At 41.3% G+C, this 16,315-nt stretch overlaps 1 protein-coding gene across 1 annotated transcript; it reads right to left on the bottom strand.

Annotated features, from left to right (window-relative positions):
* Positions 1–4,772: 4,772 nt before the first annotated feature.
* PYGO1 (pygopus family PHD finger 1) lies at positions 4,773–15,073 on the bottom strand. The gene is made up of 3 exons (XM_054836520.1): positions 14,943–15,073; positions 10,387–10,472; positions 4,773–8,643 (listed from the first exon to the last, which is right to left on the bottom strand). The coding sequence occupies exons 1-3, from the start codon at positions 14,989–14,991 to the stop codon at positions 7,522–7,524; spliced, it is 1,257 nt and encodes a 418-aa protein (XP_054692495.1). The 5' UTR covers positions 14,992–15,073; the 3' UTR covers positions 4,773–7,521.
* Positions 15,074–16,315: the final 1,242 nt, after the last annotated feature.

Raw genomic sequence — 16,315 nt, 5'->3', positions numbered from 1 at the left:
CCCTCCTCGCTGCCCCCGGAAGGCGCTGGCAGGCCCGGCCCCCGGCCCTAGCCAATGGCGCCCCGCGCAGAGCACGCTGGGAGCTCTGCCCCCCACCCCCACCCCACCCCCCCCCCAGCTCGAGGCGGCAGGATGCGAGGGGGCGCCCCCGGCGCGAGACAAACTTGAGGCAAGCGCAGGCAAGGAGGCAACAAGGGAGCTGTACCCATCCCTTCTGTGCCGTTCAGGGCTTTGCAGGCCTTTCTCCACTCTTTTCCTGGAACGACCCTTAGCTCGCTTGCATTTTTTTTTACATAGTTTTATCGTCCTTGTTGACCTTCGCAGCTTTCTCGGTTCTAGTGTGTGGAGAATGGAGATGTCAGCACTGCCCACAGCAGTCAAAATCCTGTTTGCCTGCTTCCTAGATGAACTAACGGAAGCGTTAGGGGTTGGAGGGGATAGTACTTTGCTTTGTTTTGTTGTGTTTTAAAACAGGGTGTTGCAGTAGCAGCATTGGCTAGAATGATTAGAATGTAATAGTAACTCAAAATCTCCTACCGCTCCTGAACGCAGCTGTCATCATCCAGAACGCATCCTTCAGTTTTGGAGAGTTCAATCACGGACAAGAAAAGTCTTAGATTTGTTGAGCGCTGGTCTTCTGCTTGGTCATCCGAGTGTCATTTTTAGTTTAATCACAGAGCATATACTGAAATGAAGCAGCTTATTATTGATTTCTGCCAGAGAGAATATACTACGTATACACACTTTACAAGACATATAGTTACCTGTATTTGGTCTTCTCAAGTTACACAAAATAGTGCTGATGCAGTAACAAAAAAGTCTACTTACTTAAAAGCTAGATCTCCAATGCAAAGCTACGTATTGCACTCACAGAAGACACAGTAAGTGTCACTAACACATTTCTAAGTCAAAGTAGCACATTTAGCTGCTAACAGACACAAAAGGAACTGAGCAAGGTCTTGGATCAACCTTAAAAGTCTCGTATTGATGTGTATCTGCAGAAACACCACCTATGTCATACACATTCCACATTGCTAGCTTACTAGTTTACATTTTCTTATCTTTAATTTAATAAGTAACCTTTTTTTCCTCCCATCTTTTCTAAATTCTCTCTCATTTATCTCATCCCTCCATATTTTTTAAGAGCAGGAACATTTTATGAGATGCTATTTATTCCAACAAACAATTTTGCATGTGTGGCTTGGGACCACCCATATCAGTTTCCTTTAAAAATTATTGGTAATGTACTATTTACTATGTGTTAGTTCTGGCATTTCAACAAACAGGAATAGCTCAGTAATAATTTTATAAATTAGAATAAATAATTCTTTGCATAATCTCTTCCCAAGTGCAGAAAGCTCTAAAAATAAAATTTAAAAAAAAAAAAAATCTATTCAGCCAAATGGTGCCTGAGCCTTTCCTTCCATCCTGTAAGAAAGAAGTGGGGCTTATGGTGCAAAACCTCTTCTAATCTGCTTTAAAGTTACTTCAGATTAATGCCTTGACAGAGTGGTGGGCCTTTCCGAGAGGCAGGAGCTGTCTTTTCTGATCAATACGACCTCATACTGTTTCTTGCAGGATTATGCCTAATCCAAATTTATTCTTGCAGGCAAAACTTTAGAAGAGTTAATCTAGGCATTACATCATCTTTATAAAATCAACAGGCAACTTCCCCGCAAAAATTATCTTTATTTTAAAAGAAATTGAAACCAGACGACAAAAAGCAACAAAGTTACATACAGTGCTGGACAAAATCTACCATATACATTTTCCAAGAACGCTTGAATCAGATTCTGATATATGTTCTTCTAAAAGGTAAAATATCACATCATTGTTAACAAAAAAAGTTAAATGTCAACAATCTTAATCAGCTTATATTTTGCATTGTTTGGATGGCAGTAGATTGGTAACTTGCCTTTTTCAACTCATCTTTAACACAGAAAGGAGAATGCGGACAAAAAATTTACAAGTCAGAAGGCCCTAAAGAACACAGTGTCTGCTGTAAAGGCCATATACAAAAGCTTGGAGGAAAGACTGTCTCGTAAGTAAAAATCCCTCAATGACTCCATATTATTTCACATTTCAGGAAAAAACTATCAAGAAAGGCAAAAAAAGAAAAAAACAAAGAAAAAAGAAGAAATATATAAAAAGCTTACCCTCCTTAAGTTACATGGAAGTTCAGATTTAGACCATCCTTTAGAAGATGAGTGTCTAGGAATAGACACAACATCTCTCATCGCTCCAGTCCCAAACTGTCTCCAATACAGCAATTCCTGAATTACAGTGCACGAGCCTCAGAGTAAAAAGATGGGGTTGGAACAAAAATTATTTTGAGACAGTTTGTTTGAAATGAAAAGGAAAATTAATCATGTATGGCAAATAATACAAAAATAGGTATTCCCTACAATGTTGGGATAAGCCATTTCTGAACCAGGAAACTAAGGGCAACGTTGAATACTTTAAGCTATAGGCAGCACCTCTAAAGGGCTGAACACCATTCAGAATTAATTACCTCAGAACTGATGACACACAACACTGGGCACTAAAGGGACCCTTTATTTACGTATAAAGCATGAGACAACAAGAAATCAGAGAAGTTCAATGGAAAGAAGTGAATGTGCATAACTCAGGATGTAGTGTAGGATAGTTATATTGCCTTAAGAGTTCTGCTAAGTACACTTAATTTTTTCAATTTTTAAGGAAGAGTCTATTCTAATATAGAAAGCTTCAGACAAGACTTAGTAATTGCAGAATAACTTTAAAATGCATCCAGTTCTATATCCTCCTGCATATATCTAATCACATCCAACAGATTAAAAAAAGTTACATGTTTTGTAAACCAAGTAAAGAGTGTTAGAATAGAATTTTCACACCCATGAGCTTATTACCAAATGTTCACCCATTTGTCAGTGGATAATATTAAGAAATTGATACTAACAGTTATGGCAACAAGATGACAATGCACCTAAGTGCTGCGTGTTCTGAAAGGTAGTCAGTTTTAATTACCATGAATTGCTACCATCTATCATACCTCATTCTATGCAAGATACCATGCCAGCTACCAATCCATAAACAATAATGTTTCACATACTTCATAGAGTAGCTTAAAACACATCATGATATGAAATAATTTGTATTACATAGTAATTTAATCCCTGGCCACAGGGTTAACGTTGGACAAAGTCTGGAAACTTTTTTCCAATTTGAATTACATACATTAACTTTGCCACACACCACAGCACTAATGCATGTATTACTTCAGACATGCTCTAATTTAAAATTGAAACAAAAAAGTTGTTGCAAAAATACATGTCACCAATGTGGAACACATTCAAGATTGTATAAAAAGTACTGAACTGATATCCCAAAACAGGTATATTTAAGCAGTACATAAGGAAAGATTAGTTTTAATATGAAACAGTCATTTAAGTCACATACAACATGAGAAGAAGCATGACTTCCTTTTTTAAAAATGTTACACCAATACTGTTACTGCCAGGCAATGTTTATTTATAAAATGAAAGGGACAGATTTAATGCCGATGTATGTATCATTAAGTTGGAATAAAGACAAATGTTAAAAAGGTGCTACATTTGAACACCATTGATTTTGTAAAAATCTCAAACCACAAAAAGCATTTCACTTGCAAATATCATAGGCCCCAAACCGCAAACACTTTGAAACATTCTTGACTCTGTGCATGCAGTTCCACTGACCTTATTAGTTCTTACATACTTGAAGTTAAGCCTGAAAAATGTGATCACAAAACTGGTTCTTAGATGAAAAACTTCAGAGGTCACAGAGTATATTCTTCTCTGAGCAGGCCTCAAAATTATATTTTTGCTTTAAATAGAGCAAACTTTATTACTTTTCTCTAGTCTCTTCCATCTGAAGATCTCAAATAATGACTAGGCCTCTAAACACCCTCGCAAAATAAGCATTAGTCTGATCTTCTGAAAGAAGAGATTGAGGCACAAACAGTTAACCCGCTTGTCTCAAGTTGTAGAAGGGATGAGTGAAACAGTCAGAAACAGGATTTTTGATACCTACCCTCTAGCCTATACGCAGCACTGTCACTTAGCCTGACACCAATAAAACAAGTATTTTAAAGAGCAAGATACATATTTTCTCATTTAAAACTGGTCTCTGGCAAAGAACCCTAAGTATTAAGGACAGTTCAATCCAGTTTATACCTATTTATTCCAGCCTAAGGGAAAAAAAAAGCCAAAAACCCCCAAAAGCCAAAACTACAACATTTTGGGCAACATAGGCTGCATTTCTGACCATGACAAGGAGTTATTTAAAAAGGACACAGGCATTTCCCACAAAAATGTTAAGGTTTGTAAGATTTACAAAATCTTTGCAATATTTTTGGTGTGCAGCACCAGTACCGTCTAAATCACTAGTAATGAAAGAAGCACATGATAGTTCAATACAAATTGTTTCATGTAGAGTATTACAAAAAAACTCACCTATTCTAATCAACCCTCCCTCCCACCCTTCTATAACTAATTTCTAATTCTAACCAGCTGACATTTTCCTAGTACCTTACTAACAAAACATGATTGTTGTTTTTTCTGTGCATACTTGAACTACTACAAGTCAATACATGCAGAGAAAAACAAAGTATAACTCACTCTCCCTAGATAAAGAGTCCAGGTATGCCAAGAGCATTATCAATAGGGCAAGCATATTGGCTGGATCGCTTTTGGAGATCCTAATCACTCATATCTCTATGATCAGTGTGATAACAAGTTTGGGTTTGTTGTTCATTTGTTTTTATTTGATATAATTGGCATTTGCTAATGCCTTGGATTTGTAGGTTAATAAACGCAGAAAATTTACTGGGTTACAAACCCAACATAGTACCAGTTTAGAAAAACTGAAATAAATTGTTAGAGTAAGTTTCACAAACACACAATTTAAGGCTTTATAATATGATACTCTGGTTGATTTTAAGTTTGTAAGAACACTCTATTTAAATTCTAATATCTTGCTAGCTAATATAGAAAACACTTGGCTAACTTCATGTAAGGTTGACGAAGAGATTAAGAAATACATGGCTATTTTAAATACAATGTCTGCTCCAAAATGTTAAAACATCAATTGGACTTTTGAGAACAAATGCCCCAAACAGCATCTCACAGCAGGAATGGGGTGTGGGAAAGGTATTTTGGACAGCACACTTGAGTAACAATAGCGTCATTAGAGCTCTTGCTGAATTTTCACTGAGCAAAATTTTTTATTTCATCAACATTGCTGTGAGTCTGAACCAGCTCCACTACCTTCACAGTGCAAACTGTTGCAGAGATTAAATTGATTCCCAGAGGAACAAATCTATCTAAACAAGGTTTGGTTTATTTCTACTTTAGCTACCAAAAGCAAGTTCTAACAGTCAGTCAGTCATTAGGAAAACTAGAGAATAAATCTAACAGAGGTTGTTGCTTGGTTGTTATTTTGTGGTTTGTTTTTAAGTATCACACCTCTAACAAAGCAAGATTAAGTTTACTCTCTGTACTAAAGAAAGAAAGCAAATAGTGATGAAAACAGAAGCCCTGGATCTGCCTTACACTTTCTTTACATCTCCATACAGGAAATCCTCAAGATATGAATTGTGTCATTTACACTGTAGACATTATTTCCTTTTTCCTGATGAGAGGCAAGACAAAAAAGGAGGGTTATACTGCACTTCTCCAGTAAAAGAGTATATAAATTTTTTCACTTCTAAAATAAAACAAGGACAGTTATGTAGATTTGCACAGTATCTTCCAGGAAAGTATGACAGTAAAGCCTATTTAAAATCAAACACAATGATGAACTAGCAAACAGGCCTTACTTTTCACTCATTAGCACAGCTTGCGATAAAAATGACCTCTGTATATAGATGACTGTGTTCCTACATCACTTATCACCACAGATCTGAACAATTTATCACATTAAGGAACATGACTAGTACCTGTAACATTTGATATATGATTTAATTGCTGATTATTTAAAAGTTTCCAGTAGAGTGGTATTACAAGCAGAGTCTGTGGTTACAGTGCCACCTTTTATTAAGTTAAAACAACACTCCTCTCTACAGAAACGTTCATTTTCAGTTGCATATGCAACTTTATCACACAGCTAAGGCTGAAGTCTTCAAGGCTGGATGTTTCCCCACATTAAAAAAAAAAGGGGGGGGGTTATTTCTGAGATCAAGAACAAGATCAAATTACCCATATTAAAATAGAATTCTTAGCATCACACATGAAGCTCTAGTGCGATTCATATTGGTCAGTAGGATATCAAGTTTAGCAAAGAACCGAAACTTCAGATTGCTTGCTCTTGATGTGAGATAAACTCACCTAATGTGAAAGCTGTATTTTTCTTCACCCGAGATTTCCCACCCCCTCACTGGAGGACTGGCTGAGGCAGTGGTGGGAATTCAGTTTTAAGACTTTGCTGGCCAAACTGTCTTGCAATTCAGAGCCTGTGCTGAGCACACTCCATTGCCTTGCCCCCTCCTTCAAGCCAAGTGGACTGTGTAAGCTCAGGATGACCGAGCAGGCTCTAGTTCAAAGCCCTAGGAGATGGACAGGACTTTCCCTGCATTAGTTCATTCACAACTCTCTGGCAGCACTGAGACAGGAGACTAGAACCATCGATGAGAAAGAGGTGACAGATGCAGAGACTGTAGCCTAATGTATGTGCTTAAGGTAAATGAATTAAGGTTGCATATGCAACCCTAGGCTTGGTATTCTCTAGATTTAAAACACTGGACTTCATAAACCTTGATGTGTTCTTTTTCCAGTGTAATCATATTTTGTAACGATTTCCAAATACTACAACACCTAGCAAGAGTCTTCAGTAAGTAATTATTTGCTGAGAAGTCAAAAGAGATCATTGACTTTTCAAGGAAATATAAATGTGTAAGAGTTGGCAGGTTTCACTGTGTTACTAAGCATGAAGTCATCGATTTTTGACTAGTGTGTTAATGCTTTACTTCAACTAGGAAAATGCACATATGAAATTCTCTGTATTTACCCTAAAATAAAACCTATTAGTACTGCACATTCCTCCATGTCACCTCCACTATATTCAAAGAAAGGATAGCAGGAATATCAGTAATGGACATTCACTCCCAAAAAATAAAAATCTAATGAGTACTTGCAAATATAGTACTGTTAAAACCGAGCACTAAATGCTAGTGTTAGTTAATACATTAATACTAGCAAATTAGGGGCTGTTCATACAGGCACATTTTTGCCTTCAATAAAATTGTCAATGCACATCCTACTTCTGATAAGTTGTCAGTTATGTTTTACAGTTTAATCAGAAACGAAAAATATTCATCCTGTAAAACATTTGCACACATAAAACTAAGAGTACAAAAGCTGAGATGGAAGTTCATGAATGAAAACAGATTAGGGAAAAAAGATGACAGCAATCAAACACAACTGATTGTCTGCAGAAAGTGAAGTACCCAATTTGTACCCAAATCTTCATAGCAAGTATTTCAACCACTACCACCAATTTGCGTTGTTAGCCATCCGTATTCAATGCAGGTGGTCCTGCAGTCTCTCTTGTACGCATTAACTGGACATCTTTGTCAGCCATGCAAGTATCACAACCCCATACTGCCGATGCTTCTGCTGTAAGAAGGCCATAAGCTGACTCAGTCATGCCTGTACAGATCCGATGAAACCATTTTTGACAAGAGGCTTCACACAGAATGGCATCCTGGTCATCATTAACTTCATGTGTACAAATCCCACATGGATAGACGGGTTCAGAGGACGAGTGACCATGACGACTCGGATGAAGGGGTGTTTTGCTGCTCTTTTCAGAGTTGCATCCTTCAGCAGTACCTCGAGGCTGGCGGGACTTGCTCTGAGTCCCATTTGAATGGCCAGCATTAGTGTTATCAGCACTATTAGAATGGCTATTATCCTGATTTACCACATTGTTTCGAGTGACGTTTTTTAGGTCACTGTTACCTTGACTCACAATGTCCTCTGTCCTGTGATGATGCTGATGAGCAGCAGTGTTCTGGCTGGATGCTTTGCTTGCACTTTGACTAAAGTCTTGCTTTTGTGCTGATGATTTTGTCTGGTTGTACGTGTTTGGTGGAGGAACAAAAGAATGGTTTGACTCTAGCTGAGAATTTGGGAAATTTGGATTGTTTCCAGGACCAAAGTTAGATGGCATGTCAGGGTGAGGTATCTGACCAGAATGGCCAAAGTTCTCACCAGTATTTGGTCTGAAATGCTGACCAGGCATATTGACATTTTGATTTATCTGACCACTACTATAAGGTGGTTGATTCCCAAAACCTGGGTTATCATGTGGACCGAAGCTGAAAGAGTGGGGTCGACTAAAACCCATTCCCACGGGGTTTTGAGGAAGGGGATGTGGTTGGTTTCTGAGGGAGTAAGAACCACCATATGGCGAGGACACTCTGGGCAGCATATGAGGTGGCATTCTGAAAGTGTTATAGCCTCCAAAGCCAGGATAACCAGGGTTACTAAAATACGGATTTCCTGAAGGAAGTTGTTTATAAGACACAGTATTATAGTTGTCATCAAATGGATTTGCAGCTACAAGGTGGTCAGAGCTTGGATTCGGCGGTGGAGCATATTCAGATGGAGGAGGAAATGATGATCCCTAAAAATATTTTAAATACAACATTTACATTAGTTTTAGTATTTCCCTGCAAGACAGACCAACCACAAAGGTCCTGGATTAGCAGCACTACTGCTAAAAGAACTGTTCAGCTGTTGCGTAAAGCTCACCCACTGTACCCTGCCAGGCTGTCTGAAATTTCAGTACAGAGGTGAGAGAGGAGTTTGGGCTCCAAATAACATGGTGATTTATAGTAATCTCAGTGTTTTAAAAATTGTGCAGTTGCACAACCACGCTTCTGAAAATACTTGATACGTGACTTCTATTTCTTAATCTTTTACATAAGAAAAGCAACAATACAGAAAGCCATGTGTCAAACACATGCACAAATTATTTCCAAATGATGAAGAGCAGATATGAAGCATTTCCTTAGTTTCATTTTGGGTTCATTTTACTGAATATACACCTCTTAAGACACCTCACTTCTATAAGTATATACAAACCTAATGTTACTATAACCCTAAGAAAGGTATATAAGCTATAGGAGTCTGCATATAGGAATTTTCTATATTCTGTGTACCAAACAGAGGCGTCCCTTACAAGCATTCAGTGATTGTGGACAGTCAAATGCAGGTATAGAACACAAGGATTTCTGGTTACAGAGCATAATCAAGTGTTTAATGGAGCCCAGAGGCTGTTTAAATGTCACCAGAGTGGCTATACAATTGAATTTCATTCTAGACTAGCCTGTGGGGAACATCTAGCTGGTTGGCCCTCACGCTCAGTGTGCTCACAGAAAGCATTTCCTCCTAAATACTAATAAAATAAGACTGAACTTTTTTTCTTTTCTCCCCCAAAAAATTCTGCTGTGCTGCAAATTTTGAACCCGATAAGAGAAGAGAGGAAACTAATCTGCATGCCCTCTACAGTTATCACCATTCCAGAACACAAGGAAAGCTCCACTAAGAAAGAGGTCTGAAACCCTCAAATTAATTGAATATTTCTCAGAGCAGGTTTCACCATTACTACTTTAAAACAAAGCAAAAATTAAGAGAACAGATCCACATCCCAATGGAATCTGGATAGGCCTAACAGAAGGTGATTGTTTGACCTACATAAATAAAATTACTCTCACTGGGCAGTACCAAATTAACAGATACTCTCATTCAAAGTTGAATGAAAAAGGAACACACAAAGGAAAATTCTGCACTACAAATATCTAATTGCTTTAGATGTTTTGTATTCTGGCTTCCTTTTCTGGAAACAGAAACGCCGAATTGCAGGGATTCACTGGAAAGGAGCCTAACCTGCCTCACAGCTTTTGCTTGATAATCACTTGGGGAATATGCCAAGAGTTTGGTCAAAGCATTAACAAACTGTACTGATCCGTTAGCCCACAAACCTACACATACAGGAATAAAAGTAAGAAGAAAAGTAATCTCATGGCAGCTATTCATGCTGTACAGATTTCTACCAATGGCTACAAAGTCATTAAAAGAAAGTCTGTCTCCAAATCGAATCCATATGGTAAAATACAAGTTGTCACAGTCTCACTGTGCTCCTCATTTTATAGGTCTTTGGCAACCTACAGAGATTAAAATAACTTCAGTGAGAATAGCTAGTATTGTGAAGATTTCAACTTCACATTCAAAATATTTCAGTTGTACTGTAAGTGCTAGCTGTGAGAATAGATTGATATTCTGAACAATGCAAGACAGTCATACCAGCAAACAACATCTGAGTGCACTATTTATTAAGAAATCAAAAGAACCAAAGGGAATTTACCTGTGCATTTGCTTTGCGCTTTTTCTTATCAGGGCTTCCAAGTTGTACTCCTGGTCCTCCTAACCCATCCAATCCACTGTCACCACCTACAAAATTTCAATCAGTACAATACCTCATTAGTTTTCTTACAGACTGTATTTTAAGTTTGCCTCTGTCATAGCAACAGATACCTGTTACAAATACTGAACTTGCATTAATTCTGGTGCCTTGCGTTGCAAGTCCTTTAAGGAGCAAACATGTGGAGGTAAAAGTTAGCATACCTCATATACAGCTATCTTACTCTGTTACCACTTTAATGTCTAATTCATGCTTGTTACAGTTGGAATAAACATTTCCATTTATTTTATGTTCATACATACATCTCCACCAGTTAGAAGTACTTCTTGTTTACATAACGCATAAAACTTTCAAAAGAACTGCTTAAAACCATGTCTACGATTCATCTCCTACTAACTTACACACACATAGCATTTATCAAACTCACTGTACCAATGTACAACAGTACGTTACAGTATGCCATGAAGGAAAAAGCAAACCGTAGTAGATCCATGAATGAAAACCACTGAGAACCTGCCATGTTGTTTAGACAGATCTCCAGTTTATCAGATCTAAATTTCAATGCAAGATTTGATCAAACAAAAAGACACCTGCCAAAAATGAGAGGGGCTCTAAGTGAACCTGCACTACTCTGCAGAAACCTCATAGAATAATTGTGCACAGCTGCTCTGATACAAAAAGAAGTAAAGAATGTTCATGTTATTGATCACTCAATCAGACTTGACTCTGAAGCAATACAAAGATATATCTGTACTTCACCTTTCATACTGTGGGACAGGCTCTCAAAGTTGTATAAATAGTGGGTTTGGGTTTTTCTAAAACTCTAGTTATACTATTAAAAAAAAATAAATTCTAGTACATTCCTTATTATTCCAGTTGGTCTGCCTTCATGGGGCTCAAGTGGATTTGCCATCATATGGGAATGCAAAAAAAACCCTGAGCTGAAGTATGAAAATCACTTTTGGGTGATATGAAAGCAACACGTTAAGATACTAACTTCATCACATTAAGAAAATGTATGTTAATTCATTTTTCCCCAGGCCCATTAAGATAATAGCTTATTTACTCTTAAATATATATATATATAGTACCAGTAAAATTTTTAGGTTGGATTGCCCACTTCTTACTGTTATTTGTTTAAAACTCATATTCAGAACACAAGTCAAACTTTATCAAGATGCAAGCATACAGCTGAACACACAGGTTTGTCTTTATTACCAAAGGCCACTTGAAGATAACTGTGAATTATCAATAGTATCATGCAAAGAAGCATAATGTAACTGTGAATTATCAATAGTATCATGCAAAGAAGCATAATGTATGACATTACACTGCTCTACATTAGACGAGTATTCCCAGCAGACAGCTAAACCAGCTTTAGGGGTATTCAGTAAAGTAACACAAAATCTCTTCTCACAGGGAAGAAGTAGTCCTACTGTATACAGACTGAAATATCCAACAGTAATTTCAAATACTCCTGATCAAAGGAGGCCTGGCAAGTTTTCACTTCTAGAACTTCCTTCCTCCCCCTCTCCTTTTTTGAGGTTTCAGGGAATTTACCAGTCCTACCTCAAGTAAGAATCCAGTTCTGCCTCTGCTTTAATAAGTTCCTTTTGGCTTTGGCTGTCACTGTTGAAATTTAATTTCATTTTTCATTATACATAAGGAAGATACATGGACATCCCAAATCAACACCTATCAAATTTTAAGTCTGAATTTCAAAGACTAGGGCATGAAGCCATGATCATGTTCTCAAAATAAACTCATGCTTGAGCATAGCATATCACAGTATAACCTACCATCAGAATAACTAGGCATTACTCTTAAAAAAAAAAAACCCTTTTTGATTTGATTTAGAATACAAAAATCCTGCATATAATTAGTGTGCTATGAAGCACTGCCACTGCATTAACTATAGATACTAATCACAGCATAAAGTTTTACATAAAGAATGATGACAAATCTCCCTTAAATTCCAACTCCATAAATCATCATCTTCATAAACTATTTGCTCAAAACTGTCCCTGCACTTCCCGTTAGCTTCTTCTCCAGCATTCCTATATATTTAGCATAAATTCAGTGGAAGATTGTACTGTGAACACCATTCCTCACAACTGCATAAAACATGCTCCTGTTCATGGTCCTGCACTCCTAGTACATAAATGGCATTAACGACTGATAGCCAAATATTACAAATATCCAGATTTCTTTTAATAAATTCAACAGCTAGCAGCATAGATATTGGTAAATCTATGATCGAGAAGAATACTGAGGATCATATGCAAGTGCTGTTTTACAGTAGCCTAAGTTAAAATTTTATGAAATTATGTATAGATTCCCTCTCTGGGATCTCATTCTTCAGAAACATAAGCATATGAATATTAGAATTCCAGTAACAAGTTCCACTGAATTCTACATTAATTACTTACATGGGAGAAGCCATTCACATGCCCACGTTTGCAGGACTGAGTCCTAGGTCTGGAAAGGTACAAAGCTTTTGTATTTTCAGTTCTCACTGTGTGAGGCCAATGATTTAATTTAGCGCTACGAATTTATATTTTCCCTGTGGATTTTATAATGATTTAATTTATACATGAAAGGAAACAGAATGTTAGTCCTAGCATACCTCCAAAAAAGAGTGAATGAGGGTCATTTTCATGTAGCCAAAATAAACTTTCCAGAAAGTCACTTTTGGTACTTACCACACAGACTTTCATTAAAAGGTGTACCAAGCATTTTGGAACACTGCACTAAGGGTGAAAAAAATTATGTCATCGTCTGAGACTAATTTTCAAGAACAAAATACAATCCTTTTGACTGGGACATCACATATGTAATGGATTTAGAGATATAAATACATATATGATACATTATCCATTATTTAATAAGGCAATAGTTATTTCAGCCATTGACTTTTGGGAAAAGGAAAAGATGTAAACCCTGTATTCTCTTTTACTTCATACAAACACAAGATAGGCATTTTCCGTGTTAGTCAGGAGAACCGCAACTTGTAGTTTTGTTTACACATAAAGAGATTATGATTTTGCGTATCATTTATGCCATACTTAGCATACTCTGAATACACTATGGGGTATTTTCATACTCACTGAGAAATCCCTGTCTAGGTTTTTACAGGATGGATGCTAGAGTCTCTTTAAACAGTGCTTTATCTCAGTAAGAACGTTTTACCAAGAAACATAAATGGCTGAATAAACTTTTCATTATAGAAAGAAAACTAAAAAGAATCTAATATCAACCAGATTTGGTGAATCTATTCCGTGGCCCTGATACTGTAAACTCTTTTGATATTAAGTGGTAATTGCATGGAACTCGGTGGGTAACTCAGGCATGTGAAACTGTATGTGCTCAAATATCTGCAGAATCAGGGCTTGAGAGTGAAGGAGTCTAATGAATCCCAGTCTCCTTTGTAACACTGCTGCGTATTTTCATTCTTTTATTCTCAAGGTTGCAATCCAGCTGTTACTAGAACAGTTTACAAAAGCAAACTGTAAATCAACGACAATATGCATAGCAGAATCCACACCTTTCCCTACTTACCCAATCATAAAAAAGCTTAAAACATCAAGAACAATAGAATTCCAGGAGTGAAACAGGAGGCGAGGAAAAGAGAAGCAATAAATTGCATACCTTATCATTTTGCCATGATTTTCACTCAAGTCAGTGACCCTACTGTCTTTCATTATTTCATTCAGAAATGCATTTCTGATTTTAAGGACTGTAAGAACACAAGTACCGCTACACAGACTGATGTGCTACTGCCATTAAAGTCAGTTGCACAGCCGAAGTCGGAAGAGATACCATATTTCTACCCTTCTACTTACACGTTTCAAAGAAAAGCATACTTCAAACCTCACTACAGCCATACAACAGTGCTATTCATAAAGAATAATATTTCAATAAATTTTTCATTTTCCCAAAACAGAAAAATAAAACCCCAACTAGAATCAAGCACAAGAGCAAGACCAGGGGTAGAAGAGCAAGCACTCAAGTGTAATTTATGGACTCTGCATCAACACTAACTCGGACATGTGGCACTGCCGACGTATTCCCTTGCACCAACAGTATGCACGCTGCATACTAATGGGCAGCACATCCAGAAAAACACAACAGGCATAACCGCGCACCCGCACGCCTCCGCTCGCGGGTCACAGCTGCGCGCAGAGCGCGCCCCGAGTTCTGCATTTCAAGGCCCGGAGGCTGTGGGAGCCCGCGGGGCCCGGCCGGGCCCCACCGTGCAAACTTAGCGCGGCTCCCGCGCCGCCCGGCCCCGCCGCCAGCCGCAGGGAGGGACCGCGGCGGGGGGCGGGGGGGGAGCACGGGCGGCCCGGCACGGGCTGCGCGGCGGCCGGCTGGGAGCCCGGCGGGCGGCGGCTGTCGGGTCCGGCCGGTACGCGCATCCCGCGGCACCGCCAGCTCTCCTCACGGGAGTTAGGCCCCAGCAGCGGCCACCCCCTGGTCCGGCCCAGCCCTCCCCGTACCTCGGGATCTCTTCAGCGCGATGGGGTCCTTCTCCTGTTCCGCTGACATTACAGACAGCAGCGCATGGCTCCCAGGGCAGCAGGAATCGGGGCTCTTTGATGATGCTGCTGCTGCCGCCGCCGCCGGCCCGCACCCCGCCCCCTCCGCCCCCGCCTCCTCCGCCCCCGCCCGCTGCTGCCGTAGCCGCCGCCGCCGCCCCAGCAGCGGAGCTGCCAGACTTTGCAAAGTTTGGGAGCGGGAGGGCTCTACAACGGCCCGCGGCAGGGCCCGGGCGAGGCGGGCCCCAGCGAGCGGAGGGCCGCCGCCCGGGAGCTGCGCGGAGGTCCGCGGAGCGCCGAGCCGAACCGGGCAGGGCCCCCGCGGGCTGCGGGCGCCCTTCTCACTCGGCGCCCGCCGCCGGGGCTGCCAGGCCCCGCGGCCCCGCACAGCGCCCCCCCCGGCCACCAGCGCCGCTCACCGCGCCCTGTCCGGGCCGCCGTTCCCAGCCGGCTCCCGCGCACCTAGGGGCAGCGGCGGCAGCTCCCGCGGCGGCGGGGCGCTCCCTGGGGCTCCCCGCGCTCCAGCCATGAGCACGGTGGGGCGCGGCCCTTCCCGCGAAGCTGCCAGCCCCGGCCGCGCCCCCGGCCCGCACCGCCGCTCGCGGGCTGCCGCTCGGAACAAAGGCGCCGCGCTGGGGCGGGCTCCGCTTAGCACCGCCACCGTCCCCTCGGCCGTCGCGGGCCTGCGGCCGCCGGGACGCGGTGCGCAAGGCGCCAGCCGCGGGGCAGCCCCGGGGCGGGCTCGGGCCGGCCGCGCGCGGAGGCTGAGGGGCGGCGAGGCCGGCGCCCAGCGCGCGGCCGTTAGGACCGTTAGTGCGCGTGAGGGCGGGAGCCGCGGCACGAGCCGTCTCTGCCCTGACTGGAAGCGACAGGGACGGGCGGGAGCGAGGGCTGGCACAACGCCCGCAGCTGCTTCGGGGCATCTCCTGGCCCCGGTCACCCGCGACGAGCGCCGCACGGGTAACTGCTGCTCAGATCTCGGTCTGGGCTGCGCTCCCCGGGCGTTTAATGGCTTCATCGCTTACCTCTCATGCGACACGTGCTTAACGCGTTCTTCTCGCCTCCAGGCTGCAGCTCTAGTTCCGCCTCCCAGTCCTCGCGGGCAGTTACCTGAAGCGCTGAAACACCGTGCTCCGGCGGCTCGCTGGCAGGTAGGTCCGCGCCGGCTGGAGGATCCTCTTCGAGGAGAGGGATCCCTCCATACAGGTATCACTCTGCAGTCTGGTCTCCGGCCTCAGGGTAGTACAGAGAGGACACAACCCACCGGCCCACTGGTGGCCCCCACAGTGTCAGTAAACCCTCTGAAGCTTTGAAAAACACGAGATGATACATAA

Source organism: Grus americana, chromosome 10 (genome assembly GCF_028858705.1).
Source record: "Grus americana isolate bGruAme1 chromosome 10, bGruAme1.mat, whole genome shotgun sequence".
NCBI classification, from domain to species: Eukaryota; Metazoa; Chordata; class Aves; order Gruiformes; family Gruidae; genus Grus; species Grus americana.
Note: the sequence above shows the minus strand (reverse complement) of the source record. Positions and strands in the feature narration are given on the sequence as shown.